Genomic DNA, 18,639 nt, shown 5'->3' with positions numbered 1-18,639 from the left:
GTTATTTTCAATACAATGACAGTTCACAGTGACCACCTGTCAAGCTGTACAAAGGTCAAAAAAGTACCATACACATAGACTTATATTTCAGGTCTATACGATAGGCTGAAATTTAAGACAGGTCAAATCTTATTCATCAGGATTGTTGTCATTAATGTCAAAGGTCATCGTTTCAAGTATGTTGTACCTGGATGTGGCATTCTGTTTTGAATATGCAGATTGAAGAATGACATTCGAGAGCAGCAGCAGATGAGAAAATTATCAGTGAATAAGAACTTAAATTACAGGCTTTTGTATGGCTAGGACTACAGGGCACAACACTTATAGACTTCTTTTATCATACATATGCAATGTTTTTGGTCCCTTTCAACGCTTGACAGATGTGGTCTTTATGAAGTGTTGTTATATGCATTTTTTTTTTTTCTAATCTGGGCTTTTGTATCCCAGACATAACAACCCACTGGTTTGGAATGACATGAGGGTAAATAAACAATTACATAATTTTATTTTTCAGTGACCTATTTTTTTTTAGGAAATCTCTACATCTAAAACAGAAATCGATCAACAAGCCTAAATTAGACCATTGCTCATTCAAAGTGCAACTGTGCCAAAACACAAGATTATGCAAAAATGCACTATGTAAAAGCGTTTTTACATAATTTCCAAAGGGACACTCATTCACCTGCATGCACCAGCACAAAACCCATAGCTTTGCCGTCATATCCGGAGACGGTGCTGTTCACTGTAGACCCTGAATTGTTTAGTGGAGACACAGTCTCCTTGCAATCTGTCGAGTTTTCTAGATTTTCCATGACCCGTATTCAGTGTAGCTTGCATTTTGACCCATCATTCACTCATAACTCCAAAACACTTCTCCAAGTCCTGAAAGCCAAGAAAGACAAGAGAGTAAGTTATTAACATGCCTTCAGAATGATACTTAAAAAGAGAGTGAGTTATAATATCTTCAGAATTCAACTCATATATAAAGGGAATTGTATTATATCTAACTCAATTGGTAGTAGTAATGAGATACACATTTTGATAATTACAACAATGACAGATTCCTTGTAATTTCAATGCAACCCTTTAAATCTCTCTCTTCATCTCAAGACTGTTACTTTGAAAAGTAATACTCAGATCAGAAACATGCTTTTAGGAACATACTTAACCAAGTAACTAACTGTTTGCTCAAAAATTCATATTAAACTCCGTTGAGGCTCTTTTTATAAGCATAAACTACTGACAAATTCAGTCCTACAAAACAGATGAACGAATAAAGATAGCCAAACTCACTCGCGTGAAGACTTCAGGTGCAGACGTAAGAAGAGCGTGCATCTCCACAGTCTTACGCACGGCTCAGCATCTCTACTTATAAAACACACATAAAGATTGCACTAAATTATGAGTGTAGGTGTGTGTCTGCCGCATGATTGTGATATGATGTGACGATGAGCGGCGCATGTGCTCGCGTCACACCAAAACACTTCCTGGTTCAGTTGCACATGTGACCGTGTGACTGCAGCAGCGGCCCTCAGCGGCAGAGCCATGCACTGCGTTTATCAAATATTTCAAAAAAGGACAACACAGTTTTTACACAGACAATAAAGCTTTTTTTTTTTTCATTTTTCGTATTTTTAACATAGGAGTTACTTAAGATAATACTAATTACTATGAGTATGAAAAAAATTATAATAATGTATAAAATATGTAATATAGTAATAGTATAGCATACAAAATAAACAAATACTGAAACAGTATGAACTGCCATCAGGGATATATAGCGCAGTATAAAATGGTATAATCTCCAAAATGCAGATAACACAGAACTCTACATATCTGATATTTTGTGAACACAGTTTGGTGTTATTTATGCTAAACAGATGGTCTTACTGCCATGTCAAGCAAACCAGCAGTGGCAGTGGAATTGAAAACACTCCTCTTGGGACTACAAGCTTACATAAACATCTCCTCCGACTGAAGTCGATTGCAGATGATTCCACTGTTTGAAAAAAACATATTTTTACAAAAATAAATAAATAAATAAATGTAAAAAAATGATGCCAGCAAGAAGTTGCTTCAAAATGATAGCTTTTTACTCCCGTTGGTGCTCTTTGGAGGGATAGCAAAGCACAACATCCATGAGACTTGTGGGGTTTCATATTTAAAGCCTTTCAGAAATCAGATCCATTAAAAACCACAATCAATGCATTGCGAAGAAGAGAACAGTGTGTCTCAAAGTGTCACATGGTGTCATGTCTTCTGACATGCCCAAATCAACAAATATACCATTTAAATACAAGTTAATGTCATGTATATTAAAGAAAGACATAACTAGACAGAGAGAGAGAGAGAGAGTGTGTGTGTGAGCTGCTTGATCGACTGATTGTTTTATTTCTGTCAGATGAATCTATCATCCTGTCATTTACCATCTTTTAATTAAGATTTAATCATAAAACTAATTCTATGAAACATTAATCACCTTTTTGAGCTACATACCTATGGCCTGTCAGAACTAAAATAAATGTATTCATTATGCTGTCTTATTATTTCTTTCTTCAGTGTATTGTGATAGATTTAATTCTGCCTGTGTCTTTGTTCTGTGATATGCCGTTTATTGATACTAAGATAATTATCTTTGCTCAGATGATTACCCTTAACATATCAGTGTTATAGACTTGCCTGCCATTCAGATCTATGCATCTATATGCTTCTTTTTATTTTTACAGTGTAAAAATATTACAGTTTTATTGAAGTAAAGAATGACTATGCTTTACCATCTAAAATGGCACAATGTAGTTTAAATCAACAACACTGAGGGTTAAGTTTAAAAAATGGATAGTCACACTTACCATTTTCTCCCTCCAAATTCATACATAATTGCCAAGATGGCATACAGCTAAAATTCTAAAAATTTCAACCCAACTCAATATTTAATTTCCACATATTTATTTATTTCACGAGTAGCTGTGTTAACATTTCTTCTCATTTCTGCATTTTTAAAACTGGTTGCGGTTGACTTTCACATCTTGAAACAATGGAAGTGATAGCACTTCATTTCACCACTCTCTGATGTTCAATATCTGCTTACTGGCTACCAAAGACTTTCAAGACTCTTGTGACCTAAGTAATGGTAATGTATTTTAACATTCTCTTAATAAAGGGAAGGTTTTCTATGTTTTCATCAAAGTATTGCATCCAGATGGTTGTACATTTGCCAGCCAACAAGTACTTTCCTTTAATCATCTGCTCTCTTAATGATATTTAAGTTGGCTAACATTCACACCACAGTTCAATTAGTGCAGTAGTGTATATAAGACTGGAGACAGAAACATTTTGTTCAACTTATGGAATGCCTCATGCTATCAAAACTACAAGATCAAAAAATATGAGCTGCTTTAAGTTTCTTGATGTAAGTGAGTTGATGGTACAAAGCTCGTTTGTTCTGGCAGGACTTCATACAGTAAAGAAGGAATAGCTGAACCCCTTTTGCCAACCCAATTTACCATGATTAAGGTTAAGTTATTTTTATTGTTTTCTTTGTTTGCTATTTTTGGCTTCCCCCGATAGCGCCGAGACGCTGTGTCTTATTAGGAAAAAGGATTCAAGTAATGGCACCATGTGAACAATTTTAAAATGACAACATAATTTTATACAGTTCGGTTCAGTCTGTAAAAGTCTTCTGCTCAAATAAATGTCTAAAATATTACACATTCTGAACATTCTGTTGTTCAGTGTCAGGTTATATACACATTTTCAGCTGAGACATATATGGTCTTTTTCACATGGGATTCTGTGTGAAAACACTTTCCTTGTCATAAGAATCAGACGTTGAACTGCCAAATGTCTCAAGTCTCCAGTTATCAACTCTACAGACTTCTTAATTAGTCTAGACTTTATGTCAGTCTCCAGTCTCTTCTCATCCAGCTTGAAATGTTCAAACATTCCTCATACATAACCAGAACAGATCCAATCTGTGACTATTCTCAGGACCTCTGGACCTCCGACCATCAGGAATGTGTTCTTGAGCCTTGTGATGAGACATGCCTGCAAAGCACGTCTTTGCATAAATGTTTGGGACAGAACCCATCAATAAAAATAGTCATGTGCCCCATGAATTCACTTGATGCCCGTGTCTCTTGATGAGTTTTTGATGATGATGATTTGTATGTTTTTAGCAATGCCTTTAAAAAATCATGCTTTGCTAATGTAGCAGACTCTCATTCATGGTCTGGAGCTTCTTTTGAGTGGGTGTGAGGAAACACTTTCAGCTGTGACATGAAGGAGTGTGATGTGGTGGGAAAAACTGCTTCGTCTGACACTATGGCAGAAGGAGAGTCTGTGCACCATGTGATCAGTGACTGACAACTTCCTTCCCTTTTATGCTTTTGTGGTGACTGAAGAAGAAAGTAGAACAAAATAATTGCTCAAGGAAAGTTCTATGGATGAACAAAGAATCCCCAACATGCTCTTGTCCCTCAAACCACAAGGCCTTTGTCATTGTGACATGTGTTGATGTGTTGCGAGTATAAAACTTCACAGGCTTACTCACATAACTATCAAACACACATACTACAAAACCACAATCTATATGACTTTAGCTCCTCAACATCACTGCTACAGTCAGATTCAAAAATTATATATATATATATATATATATATATATATATATATATATATATATATATATATATATATATATATATCTGGAGAACTGCCCTCTGAAAATCAATTTTTATTGATTCTTCAGCCATCAAAAATATTATAAATATTTATTAGTGTGTAAACTTAATAAACTGTATATTCATATCTATGAAATTAGGAGTTATTGCTTAATTGCTGTCACAGTGGAATAGATGGGCCTGTACAAGTGATGTCATCCATGTAGTCGGTAGAGAGAATTGAAAATTGCAGTTGTCTTATGTTGTCCTTTACTTTTATTTTTTTATTGCATTGTTGAAATATTTACCTTTTAGTTTTACTTTGCACTGCCTAAAATAGTAAGTAATAGAATTATAAAGTTAAACCAGGTTAGTTCTTTTAGATTTAGCAATCAGTGTACATTTTACAGTGCTGTATGAAAGATGTTATAGTAATATTATAATCAATAAAGGAAATTAGTAAGAGTATATTAGAGACCTTCCTCTTATAACAAGAGAAAGACTGCCATCTACAGGATATAAATATAATTGTTGAAATTGAAAAAAAAAAGTAAGCCTATCGTTCAATATTGAAAACTAATAAAAACTCATTTCAGAATAATATTTAAGATATTTAGCCTACTTAAATATAAAAGGTAACATTAATGAAAAGACCCTTTTTTCTGAACAAAATGCTAAACGCAGTCTCCGGACGATTGCACTCCATCTCCAGAGCTGATTTGAGCTCAGTTACAAGCAGGTAAACATGTATTAAGTCACATGTGCATGTGGTTCTGTAATGATTATAAATTATGGAATTTCGGAATTTTCTTTTTGAAGTGCCCAAAACTGTTTTAACATGAAAATTGAAAGTCATCAAATTATTACAACTATGTTGTACACTGCACGCCATGTACGCCTGCTGTAAAGTCTATTAATATTCATGATCCTGCGCCATTGATTGGTTTCCAAACTACATGGACAGTGTTCATGAGCCAATTACAGGACTTTGAGCGCCATAACAGTTAAAAATATTCATAAAAAGCTTTTGTTATTGGTTACCAAACAGTGTCAGCGTGATTAATATTCATGAGATAAACCTTCACCTTAGCACTTGCAAGTTTGCCAGGAACGCATAGATTAGCTAAGAGTTTATTTTCTTGTCTCTGAGTAGATAGACATCCGTTGAAGTAGAGATAAATGAGTTGGTAAAACATTTCGGAACACTGAAACAGGCTTTACCTGTCAGCGCTTACAGGTACAGGTGTTTATGTAAGTGTATACATTATAGATATGATACATAAGACGTAACGTTAAAAGGCAAGCAGGTGAAGTGTCTCGTCACCGAAGACCCATGGCGTCTGTGCGCGTCGCGGTGCGGGTTCGTCCGCTGAGCCAAAGGTTAGTGCGACAGCTCGAAATCTACATAACTAGCTACTAGTGGCATAAATTACCCACTTTATTTATTAGATAGCATTATAAAGGATTGTCTTTTACCTAAAGGTTTACTAGCAATTTGGCACAATGTGGAAAATAATTGACTAGGCTACGATACTAATATTAGTATGTCAAAATGCAGATTAAGCGCGTTTGAAAGATTAATGTATGCATTAATTAATCTCTATCATTAATCTATTTCACTGGAGAACAGTTTTCACGGTTATAATTATTTTACAAGTTCATTTTTTCACTGATCGAAAAAGTTTTTAATGAAAAAATCATATAAAAAAATCTAACCTTTTTTCCCCCGACAATTTCTCTCACTCTCCCTCTTTATTTCTCTCTCAGGGAGAAGGACCTGTCAGCCAAAGTCATTATACAAGTGGATGGACATAAAACCTCTGTCCTCAACATGAAAGTGTGTCATTCAGTTGATATTTAATAGATTTTTGTTTATGTGCATTTTTAGCTCACAAAGTCAGAAATGAACCAGTGCTTGGTCAAAAATCACCCTTTATTTTTTTTTTTTATACCTATCTAAAATGTAAAATATTTTCAAATATTTGCCATTTAGTTTGTTGATGTGATTTATGCTTTGTAGGAGAACTACCACTGCATGAATGAAGAATCGTTTGGAGAGAGCACAAAGTCTTTTTCATTTGATTTCTCTTATGATTCAATAAACAGCACAAGTCCAAACTTTGTGACCCAGGAAAAGGTACGTGTGCCCAGTAATAATAATGACAGAAGTGTTCCAGCACTAATATAACTAGATGATCCTACTGTATATTTATTGTAAAGGTTTGTATTTCGGTGTCATCTATTTCAACTTTAAGCATGTATTATTGAAAATATAAATGCCTCATTTTGCTAAATTGCTTTATTTACCTGATCTGCAATTATACAGGGGCTAGCTGAGATGTTACTCATGCTTTGAAAACCTTAGAAGATAATTTCCAGTAAGACAGTGACTAAAAATAATTGTTTTTGTACTGCAGATAAAGATTCCAGGTGTAAGTACTAAAGAAAGTAACTCTTCAGCTCATTTTTCTTTGTGTCATCTGTCATTTCAGATTTTTGAAGATCTCGGCACCGATGTCCTACAATCTGCTTTTGAGGGTTACAATGCCTGCGTCTTTGCTTATGGCCAGACAGGCTCAGGAAAGTCCTATACCATGATGGGCAACCCGGTTAGGCTCACATCTCATTACTGTAGTGTGTCCTTCTCAAGTGGGATTTCAAAACCTACCAATCACAGCTAGTAATACACTCATACTCTTCAGAAGACACACATAGTGGCTCTCAACCCTGGTGACTGATGATCCGCAATTTCACTGCATGCTTCTCATGAGTAATCACAAAATGTGACAAGGGCAAAATATGAAGAACACATAATTATGAGCAGTGTCGGTCTGCCATCCGAGAGACTCATTCAGATTTGTTCTGATGATAATCATTCTATTCTGTCTGATATCCCCCCTTTGTCCTGGGTAGTAATTAAAAGCCGCCATTGCAGATCAGAGAGGAAAATAATGTGCAGACTTTAATGGATTTCTGATTTATTCGAAGTGCTGGTGAAAAGCGCAGAGTGAAGAAATTTTTGAGAGAGGGCTGAAATCAAAACTTTTTAATTGTCTGGATGTTTGAAAGGGCAAAAGCATCATAAGAAATCATTCTTTGTCCTAAAATGTTATTCTATACTTTTAGATTTTTTTATATTTGAAAAGACGAGTATGTGCAAATACTTTCTCCTATTCCAGCTTATTTGTGCAAATCAATAGATGACAATAAGATACATAAATTCCATTCTTCACTTTTAGAGAGAGTTTACTGGTTATTTTACAGCAGGTTTTGATTGCACAGTGTCACATCTTTGCTTGTTCTTCTTAAATGGTACAAAATGTCTTGTGTACATTCTAACAATGTCCGTTATTTCTGACCTTGGTCAAGCTTATCACTGTCTTTGTAGTTTCTTTGGTTTATTGACATTTGGAAAGCTAGTAAATATGCTTCATGCTTTTATTGTCCATGCAGTGAATTTCAGTGTGGTTCAAAACTGCACTGTATGGACAAAAGCTGTTGAAACATTCTTCAAAATATCATTTTGTTAGTGGTCATAACACACAGGTCATCCCTTGTTGGGTTCGAACCTGCAATCTTTCGGTCCAGTTCCTTAACCACCTGGCTACATTTAACCACAAATTTTCTGTTTTCCCTCTCTCAGGATGATTATGGACTGATTCCACGGATCTGTGAGGGGCTGTTCCACCAAATCAGTGGAGTGTTACAAAAAGACAAGGCGTCATTTCACATGGAGGTCAGGTATGAAAGCGACATGCATAGATAATATCATAACCATGCTGTGGGTAGACTGCCAAAGGACTGAGTAACCTAAGTAATTCAGATGTGTCAAGAGAGCTACATACATGACCACAGTTGTCAATGGCTGCTCCTATCATTTGCTCCATGGCAGTTTATTGTAGGTTGATGATCCCATCAAAATCCCAGGGAGAAGGACAGGCAGATTGCAGTGTGTAAATGAGGCGTCCATTCTGGCAGCTTGTCCTTTCTTATGGGCATTGTAAGATAGCAGGAGTGTAATTATGACCAGATGATCAGGAAGGTCAGTGTACAGCCTCCGTCTGCTTTCACCTAAAGCAGTTATCAGAGTGGCTTCTGTTGTAGATTAGATGAGAAAGACAGACAGTGAAACCAGGGGTGTGACTAGACATATTAAATGTTATTTTAGACATTAGAGACATACTGTGACCCAGCTATTCCAGTTCAGTTATACACTAGTTTTCAGAAGTTTGGGATTTTTAAAAATGTTTTTTGAAATGCTTACCAAGGCTCCATTTATTTGATCACAAATACAATAAAAAGTACATTTCAGCAGCCTTTGGCATTCTCAAGAAGCATTTCTTACTTTTATCAACTGTGCTGCTTAGTATTTTGTAATTTTGTCAAGTTTCATTTTCAAAGATCAAAACAGCAGCATTTATTAAAAAAAAAAAAAAAAAACTAATATTTTGTGTCATCATAAATGCCTTTACTGTCACTTTTGGTGTATTTAATGTGTGCTTGATGGATAATAGTATTATAGTATTTCTAGTATAGTATTATAGTATTTAAAATAGTAAAAAACGTACTTATTCCAAATTTGTGAACAATAGCAAAGACCTATTAAATTTACTGCAATGCTAGGGGTTGGTACTTTGATAAAAGTCAAACACATTCTTATGGAGCTATGAAATTCCAAAATGAAATTTATGCTGCTATGTAGTTCACCAGAGGCAGTGATTAACAACAATATTGACAAGAAACAATATTGTAAAAAATACTATTAATTGTAAAATATCTATTGTGTTACATGCTGTAAAAATTGACTGTTTGAGTCCACATTTCAGTGCAAGCTATTTGCATGCGCAGATTCTAGATGTGAATGGGCCCATTGTAATAAAGGAAGCTGTCGAGTTAAATCTCTTGCTTGTGGTATAAATGAAGTCTTAAAATACATTTATTACGTATTAAATCCATTTGAATTTCTGTACTAAAAAAAAATAAAAAATAGTCCCAGTGCCTTCCAAAAACAACAAAAAAAAAATATTGGCAAATATAGTTCAATTGCCTAGTCACGCTCCTGAGTGAGACCTGTCCTCTTCAGGACAAAAGACTGACTTTTTTTTACCCTTTCTAAATAATTTGTCTTGCATATGACTGTGGCTTTGCAAATGCCTGCAAGATGTAGCTTAACTGCATGGATTCCCTGCTTTAAACAGTGCTCATTCACTAGGGACAGTTCTAGCAGAAGAGGCATTCAGGATTTCTGACTGTCACGTTTTAATTAGTTCACTGTTAGTTTGTGTTGAGCTCAAACTGATGCTGTCTCTCTCTCCAGCTTCATTAGGAGATGAAGAGGGACCAATCTGTCTTTCATTTCAGGAGCCTGTTTAAACATTCACATTTCTGCAGACAGCCCGAAATAGGTTTATCGTCTTGTGGGATTTTATTTCTTTTCTGACTGGCGAGACTTTTTTTCCTCCTCACCCACGATTGCTGTAATAAGCTCTGTTGTGATGTACTAATTTAATAAGCTAGCAAATAAGCTATTAAACCAAAATATAAACTAAACCAGTGGCATTTAGCGAAATTGCTAGAATGCGTCATTTAAAATCAGCCTAATTAGAGGATTTCATCTAGAGACTGAATCAGTGTTGAAGTTTGTGTGGTGAAAATCTTTTTTCCCTACTATATCCTAAAATAGTAGATCGTTGCTGTCCTTTCTGAGATTATGTTTCAAGAGCAAACTTTCACTGCTTTGTTCTTGTCTTTGATGCTTTGTGCTTCCAGCTACTTTGAAATCTACAATGAGCGGGTTCGAGACCTCCTTCCCAGCACAGAGACACGAGGCTGTGAGTTAAAAGTGAGGGAACATCCTAAAGATGGACCATATGTGGAGGGTAAAATTGCTATAAAACAGCACCTTACATCATGATGATTGACAGCTTGCTCATGTTTTAATGTTACTTCACTTAATACTAGAAGAGCGTTACCGAAACGTTGCAAAATGTACAAACTGTTGTTTATATTTCTCTTATGTGCACATATATGTTGTCCAGCCCTCTCCAGACGCCATGTGCAGAACTATACTGAGGTTGAACAGTTGATGCAGGAGGGCAACAGAAGGCGTGCCACTGCCAGCACAGGCATGAACCATGTCAGCAGCCGATCCCACGCCATCTTCACCATTCGCTTCATCAAGGTTGCGAGTCCATTTACCCTCTGCTGAATGCCATCTGCCTCTCTGTTTGTACATTTGTGCAGATAGCTGTCGCAGCTTGAAGTTATTATCTCCCTGTTTGTATTATCCAGTGAGCTTTCTCCATTTTCTGTGTATGTTGGGGATGTCTGGGTAATGATACACGGACATCATTGTGATTTTATTATGCATGGGTTATATTGCACAATGCAGCTGGAGTGACCTTTGAGTCTAGTTAGTGTGTCAATGGCTCTGTTTGGAATGGAACACTAGATTACTACTTTACACAGTATGTACTATAATAAAAACTAGTCTGCACTCAGCAGTATATAGTCAGTACAAAGGTTAATCAGCATGCAAGAAATGTTTTGAGTGGGATTTAGTTACTGTATCTTATTTTAAGTTTTTATTCTGTTCTTATTTAAAGATGTTTTAACATTTGGAAAAACTGTATGTACAATAAAAATGAGTCAAGTAAGAGATGCTAAAAATCATGACTGATAATACTTCCAGTTTATCTATCGCACTAGAAATAGAGTATTATGATAGTATACTGCTCCAAACAAAAACTTTTTTAAGTTTCACCTCTTTATTTTGTCAATGTTCTGTCTGTCTTCTCACTTTTTCCATGTTAACTGGTAAATCCAGCTATTTTTATATATTCATGATCATGCTCATAAAGCTTTTCCAATCTCACTTTCCTTTGTTTCAATCAAAAGCGTTTTTGCCTGTTTCTTTTCTCTATTGCATTTTGTTTCTGCGCTTTGAATTCTGGAATGAGAAATATCTGACTGTATTATTTACTAAAATATGTCCTTATAGGCCATGTTTGATGCAGAGTTACCAAGTGAGACAGTGAGTAAGGTACATCTGGTTGACCTGGCAGGAAGTGAAAGAGCTAATGCCACACAGGCTACTGGCATCCGACTTAAGGAGGGTGCCAACATTAATAGATCTTTGGTTACTCTGGGAATTGTCATCTCAACTTTAGGTAAAACCGTAAGACAGTTACAGAAGTATATGTATTATTGTAGGTTAAGATTACATGAGCTTTGATTTGTTTGTTCAGTGAATATTCTTTGTTATTTCTGTTGTCACAGCTGATCTGTCTGTTGGGAGTGGAATGAAAAAGAAGCAAAACTTTGTTCCATATCGAGACTCTGTGCTTACCTGGCTCCTAAAGGACAGTCTTGGCGGGAACTCCAAAACCATTATGATAGCTAGTATGTCAGAAGTCACATGTATTACTATCATAGTTCTACACACCCTCAAATTTCTTCAAAGATCCAGGATTATTTTTTTCCTTCCATAAAAATAAGTTATTTTGCAGAAGGTTCAAGCTTCTCTTTTCTATACAACAAAAGTTAGGGCTGTAAAGCTTCAAAAAAGCACCTTAAAAGGCCGTAAGAAAAAGCGGCAGACTGAAATGTAATTTTTTTTTCATTAAGATTAACTCAAGATTGTCTCATTGTGTTTGATCTGCTGGTTCTACTTCTTAATATTCTGTTTCAAGGAGATCTCTCGCCTTATTACGTATTAAGTATTCATTTTGCTTTATCTTTTTTTGTCACTCCAGCCATCTCACCTGCTGACATAAACTATAGCGAAACTCTGAACACGCTTCGTTATGCCAGCCGGGCCAAGAATATTTTAAACAAGCCCACTGTGAATGAGGACAGCAATGTAAAGATTATCAGAGAGCTGCAAGCTGAGATTGCCCGCCTGAAAGCGCTGCTGTCTGCAGGAAATCAGGTGATTTAAATTTAACTTCATCCTCCTCAGACAACGCGGGCTGAATTTCAATTGATATATTATCAGTATTATATGGTATGCCAGGTCCAGGATTAGTTTGTAGGAATGAAAAATTACAAATGAGATCTTGTTAATATCTCTGTTTCTCTTAGACAGCAATGAGATGGAGATGGAGTCTCCAGCTTCTCTTATTTCTTTCATGAGAATAGGAATAGGACCCTAGTATTCTCACATGTCTTCTCGAGTTTCTGAAAAGACTTCAATGATGGCTCACACTGTGCTCAGATTTGTCAAGATTTCAGTATGAATTTTTTTAGCATTTATCTGTGAACAATTGCCTTATTTATGTGCACTTTTCTTTATCCTAAGCAATTTTGGGAGTTCCCTAATGACAAAATAACTAAATAACTCGGTCTCCTGAGCTATGAATGAAACCTCTGAGCATATCTGTTTTCCAGATCATAATACACAGAAAATATTATAATGTCAAAATGACCCAGATTACATACTTTTTGGTTTGGTAATGTGTACAGATGTTTTATGCAGTATTAAGATGAAACTTTATGATATAGTATGTCCCAATACGGGCATATACACAGAAGTACCTACTTTTGTACTCAGAATTATAGCCTTTGTTTTGTTTCTCAGTGGTCACATGACTTAAATGCTTCAGTGCTTCTACTTTTAGATGATGTCGTTTGAGCAGCCTTCAGGGTCGAGTGTGGAGGAGAGGCTTCATCAGGATGAAGCCAGAGTAAGTGTTTCAATTTCTCTGCATGTCCCCAGACTACTTGAGCGGATCTTCTGATGATTAAATGTTGGGTAAAACCAAGCATTGCAGCAGATCACTCCTTGATTTGCCCACATCTTGGCTGTTTAAGTATGATGCATGCTGATTTAAGGAGATCATTTTAATAAGCCTTTGTGTTAGAGGAGGTCAGCAGCAGCACTGTTGTTTTTATTTAAATTTAATATGCTGCCATTACGTTTGGATGTAAATGAGGGCTGTATTTATTTCAGAGCTCAGAATGCTATTTTCCATCCCATTTTTGAGATAAAAGATTTTACCTCATAGAAGTAATGCAAAGGATCTCACTTTTATTCTCAGGTTCAGGAGCTGACAGAACAGTGGGCTAATCGTTGGAAAGAAATCCACAATATTCTTGGGGTTGGTAATTCGCACGCATTAATAATATGCCTTTTTTGTGTTCATTTAATCATGAATTTCAGAAAAAGCTGATGAAATTAAGTGCCACGTCCCAACAAGTATAGGGGTTAACAGAATTGTTCACCCCAAAATAAAAATTCTGTCATTATTTACTCTTAAACTGGTATGTGCCACTTTTTTCATATGCATATAAACCATAAAATATACCATATTCCTTCAAGCGAAATGAAGAACAGGTTTTATTTGATATTACTCAGCTCTCACAGCTTGCATGCAGCTTTCCCAGAATTCACTGTAGTTGGAAGAGCACAGCATCGATTCTACCTCTATAACTAATTTGTTCATCCACAGTGATCTGAGAAAGATTGTGGTGAATCCAGCGTTCTGTGTAAACAGTGGCAGTCAGTGAAGTAGTATGCTTGTGATCACTTTAGCTTTGTGCATCACTGTGGCTACATGTACTGCTAAATATAGAGCAAAACACTGCTGGTTAGTCAACTAAATAACCTGTAGTAGCCACACACACACACATAGATTTCTGTGTCCTGATAGCAGATTTTTGAACTAATGCTTTTGTCCTTTTAACCGTGCAGCAAAAATTGGTCAAGTATTTTGTAAGGACTTGGTTTTTTTGACAATTAAATATTCTGTCGATGGTCAGAGCTGTGATGTAGCACATGGAGCCATATTGCTTCTACACGGATGCAGGTTTGGAAATATAGAAATTAGTCAGGGTTCACTTTTGATGAATTTGATGTGAATTTTAAGTTCAGTCTGATTAATGAGTGTTGTGTACTACAGTAAGTTTAATGTATTGGTGTGACATATTCAGCATTGGTTGAGTTAATGTTGTTATCAACAGAACTAATATTTTTGCAATTTAATTGAATACGTTTTTGGAGTTAGTGTGCAATGCCCTTTTTTTGCCCAACAAAACATGCATTTTTGCCAAAATGTTCAAATTTTGTCTCTACTGTTGTGGATCAACAGGTGATTTACGGCATGAGACATGTCTCAATATTTTGTACACGGCTCTTTCATGAACACAAAACTTGTGTAGTGTTTTTTTTTAATAGTTGACATGAACAACAATTTTTTTTTTTTTTGCTGTTCTTCTAGGTTCTTTCTCACCTCTCTTAGGATTGCATGTTCTATTTTTTCAAATAATTTTTACATGATGCAAAACGGAATTTTCTTCATTTGTATATAGGGTCTCATAAGAGATAATATGTGTGTGTTATTTTAGTTAGTTTAGTCAGATTGTGACTTAAAGATCAGTCCACATTTTATAAAAAATCAGTGCAGACAATTCTGATAATTTCAAAGGGTTTACAAATGTATTCTTGCCACTATATATAAAATGTAAGTTTAATATTCCTATAATATTCTGTTTAAAAAATAAGGAATATTTAACTGAAGTAGATGCTGTAGTCTTTTGTAAATATTAATTTCTATATAAGTAGCAATCCAACCATTTTACCTTAAGACACCTCAACTATTAATGTGCTTCTTTATCTGATTTTCCTCTTCTACAGTAGTGTTATATGATGACGTGACGTTGTTAGGGAACGTCCCCATGGATCAGGTTTGATCCCCATGAGGAGTCATTACAACTATGCCCTTGAACAAGGCACTTAACCCCATGTTGTTCCAGTTAGATTGTCCCGTAATAAATTCACGGGACTGTTCTATGTCAAAAATTGCGGAGGTGCAACTGGCCCTGTTTGTATGGCAATAAATAACAGTTGGATTCTTCTATAAATATCACGTTTAACATCAGCTGCTAGATTTCTCACCGACAGATGGCAGTGTTGCGCTTGATAAGTGCAGTTGTTTTGCGACGTTTTTGCCTTTGCCTGGTTGTGTGTTTGATGGGGTGCAGTGTAGCAGCCTGTGGTGTTGTAAATGGAGGTTTTCAGACTGTTGCTGGAGTCTGGGGGTCAATTTCAGACCACAAGCTGGAACTGTCAGAATGCCACAGCATTAGCTCATCGGTATGAGAGTCTGTTACCTCTGTCTTGCTCCTGCGTGTATGTGTGTGACAGCGGACAGGGGAAAGAGTCCATGATAGAGGAGGAAGGAGAGCAAGAGTTGCTTTCGGTCTTTTTCTCTCTCTAATTTTTTTTTTTGTGTCACGTCTCCTCTCCCTTTCTCATTTACACACATACACACCCAAATCTATGAAGCAGAGAGAAAAACAGAGATGGCAGATGGTCACACATACTCTCTGAGCTTTTAGCTGCTCATCTGCTCCAGTCAAGGCAGCAAGACAAGAGCCACAAAGGGCCAAATAGCCCAGACCTCTATTTAGCTATTACTCACTTCCTGCCATGCCAGCATGCCAACTGCCTCTCTGACCATCCAGCTTTTAGCCAATAGAAATCAGTGTGCACGTGTTAGGGGTGAAAGAAAGTTGAGGAAGTATCCAGGGACCAATTTGTCATCAGCTTCTGTAAATTCCTGCTCTGTCCTCGCCAAGCCACCTAACAGCATGGGGACGAGCCGTTGATGCATCAGCTGAATTTAATTGCAGATAATCACTTCAAATAGCACTTCTCCAGGGCTGTTTTCTCAAGTCCCACCATAATGAGCATGTTCGCTTCTCAACTGCTTATTCTTCGCCACCTTTTTCAAGTGCTTTGGCATCTTTTTTGATGGGAAAGTGTTGTGGTGAGAAAGAGACAGCCCACAAAGAGAAGAACAAAGGCACAGTTCTCAAAGCTCACTCTTTTTTTTTTTTTTTTTTTTGTCCTCCTCTGAGCTTGACTGAGAAACAGAAGATTTAACAATGCAATGCGATTTTGCAAACCCCAAAACGCAGATGATGACTGTTTTTATAGTTATTGTTTTTTTCCAGCAATGACAAGCAATTGCATATTAAGCATCTGTTGTCTTGTGTGATTATAGTATTATATTGGAGGCAGACAATAAAACACATGAAAATGAACAATTCAATAGATTTAAATATTAAAGTATCACAGCCAAATCCAATTCAAATAGAATTTTTGGATACAAGAAAATATCTTTACAAGATGTGCAAGACAAGCTGTGTTCCAAAGTTTAGTACTTACAGTACTTATATTTCTAGAGTATTAAATAATGTTGTCATATTACATGTCATTCTATTCTTTCATTTTGGTCCAATGTCCTTTGGAAAATTCGAGGTGAAAAGGTTGAACCAAAAGATGGCACTGTAGCACTTTGATGTTTTTTGCTCCTCCACATGGACTTGAAGCAATGAAATAAACAAAAGAAAGTCTATCCATGGTTTATATTTAATTTTCAAGCTATTTAGATTACTATGTCATCCAGCCACCATAAAAACTGCTTTAATGATGTTGAAGTCAACATGTGGCAGAGTGAAAGGAGGGGGGTTTGTGCAGCAGATGATTAAACTGGCTTCTCTTGGTGAAGAAGTATTAACTGAGATTATGCGTACCGTGCTTTGTGGTTTCTCTTTCTCAATCACCCTAATGTCTGCAATGGCCACCCAGTGTGTGTATATGCACAGTTGGAGCGATGGCCATATGTGGGGATTAAATGTATGTTTTCAGAGTAATGAACTTGGACATTTTTCAGTGTAACAAGGTTCCTTTCTGTGAAAGAAATGCGCTGTGTTGATTTGTAGGAATTTTCATACTATTTGGTGGATATCATAGCCAGTATATCTGCCAAGTACTTATTTGAATAGAGTCCTTTAGGATCTTAAGCTTAAAATAAGCACAAATATTTTGCTTTGGAGGCTAAAACCATACTGAATATATAAGCTTGCATGTGGCAGTTCAACACTGGACCTCATTGACTTTCATTATGTGGACAAAAAAAGATACTGAACGCATGCATCGTGGTACTCTTGTGAATGTGTGGCAGAGACTGACAAGTAAGAGAAGAATTGTTGAATAAAGTCGTTATTTTTGACTTCTTTGCCCACAAAAAGTATTCTCATAGCTTCATAAAATTAAGGTTGAACCACTGATGTCACATGGACTATTTTAACGATGTCCTTACTACCTTTCAGGGGCTTGAATGTTGTAGTTGCGTTGCTGTCTATGGAGGGATCAGAAAGCTCTCAGATTTCATCAGAAATCTCTTAATTTGTGTTCCGAAGATGAATGATGGTTTAACGGGTTTGGAACGACATGAGAGTAATTAATGACAGAATTTTTATTTTTGGGTCAACTACTGTATCCCTTTAAGTTTAATGTCTCTCATTCAGATCCGAATACAATAAATGTAGGTCCAGTTTTACTTCATAAAACTAATTCTGTGCTGGATTAACAAAATGACTTTAATCTCCTAAAGCTCTGAGTCAATCAAACTGTTGGTCATGTTGATACTGACCCTCACCAGGCAGTGCTACACAGAAAGCAAATCTGGCGGCCTGTCTCTAGCGAGCACAAGACTTCTGAACACATGCCAAAGGTTGATGAAGTGTTTTAGAGCATGTTGCCTTATACTACATAAACTTTATAGAAAAACTGGCTGAATCAAGAACTCTTTTGAGTAAGTGCTAAAAGGTCAAAAAGGGAGTATATAACAGGTTAATTCAAGAAGCCCAGAGCATTGAGGCTCATTACAAGACAATGCTACGGTCCTTAATTAAGAGATTTTGATTAGTCACATATGGTGGATTAATCTCAGAGCATCCAGTGTTCTAATTAATATGAATGTGTTGTAATTCTTTCCATTGCTGTTCTGTTGGGGCTCCAGTTGCTAGCTTGCTAACAGCACATGGCATGGTCTCAGTGGGTGTGTTAAACAAAACGAACAGAATGCTCACAGACATACAAACAAAGGATGTGTGTCTACAAGATGGATACTTGTGTCTATAGGACACACAAACAGCAAGGATGCAAGCAGTCAGGACATTTGCTTGTGTTTAA

General features: G+C 36.3%; 2 protein-coding genes across 3 annotated transcripts in view; one reads left to right on the top strand and one right to left on the bottom strand.

Moving 5' to 3' along the window:
* Positions 1-1,481, bottom strand: part of tasp1 (taspase, threonine aspartase, 1) — a 55,047-nt gene extending 53,566 nt beyond the window's left edge. The window contains exons 1-2 of one of the 2 annotated variants that reach the window (XM_042737292.1): positions 1,294-1,481; positions 683-882 (exon numbers count right to left, since the gene is read on the bottom strand). In XM_042737292.1, coding sequence (XP_042593226.1) covers positions 683-812 — 130 coding nt within the window. In that variant the 5' untranslated portion in view covers positions 813-882; positions 1,294-1,481. The remainder of the gene's footprint in view (positions 1-682; positions 883-1,293) is intronic. The other variant, XM_042737291.1, reaches the window with a different exon arrangement.
* A 4,277-nt stretch (positions 1,482-5,758) lies between these two features.
* Positions 5,759-18,639, top strand: part of kif16bb (kinesin family member 16Bb) — a 34,868-nt gene continuing 21,987 nt past the window's right edge. The window contains exons 1-12 of the mRNA XM_042737285.1: positions 5,759-6,038; positions 6,426-6,495; positions 6,679-6,795; positions 7,151-7,267; positions 8,302-8,399; positions 10,428-10,537; positions 10,697-10,839; positions 11,659-11,827; positions 11,937-12,059; positions 12,413-12,588; positions 13,277-13,342; positions 13,697-13,756. Of these exons, the coding sequence (XP_042593219.1) occupies positions 5,992-6,038; positions 6,426-6,495; positions 6,679-6,795; positions 7,151-7,267; positions 8,302-8,399; positions 10,428-10,537; positions 10,697-10,839; positions 11,659-11,827; positions 11,937-12,059; positions 12,413-12,588; positions 13,277-13,342; positions 13,697-13,756 (1,296 nt within the window). The 5' untranslated portion in view covers positions 5,759-5,991. The remainder of the gene's footprint in view (positions 6,039-6,425; positions 6,496-6,678; positions 6,796-7,150; positions 7,268-8,301; positions 8,400-10,427; positions 10,538-10,696; positions 10,840-11,658; positions 11,828-11,936; positions 12,060-12,412; positions 12,589-13,276; positions 13,343-13,696; positions 13,757-18,639) is intronic.

This window comes from Cyprinus carpio, chromosome B13, assembly GCF_018340385.1.
Source record: "Cyprinus carpio isolate SPL01 chromosome B13, ASM1834038v1, whole genome shotgun sequence".
Lineage (NCBI taxonomy): Eukaryota > Metazoa > Chordata > Actinopteri > Cypriniformes > Cyprinidae > Cyprinus > Cyprinus carpio.
This window is presented reverse-complemented; position numbering and strand designations above follow the sequence as displayed.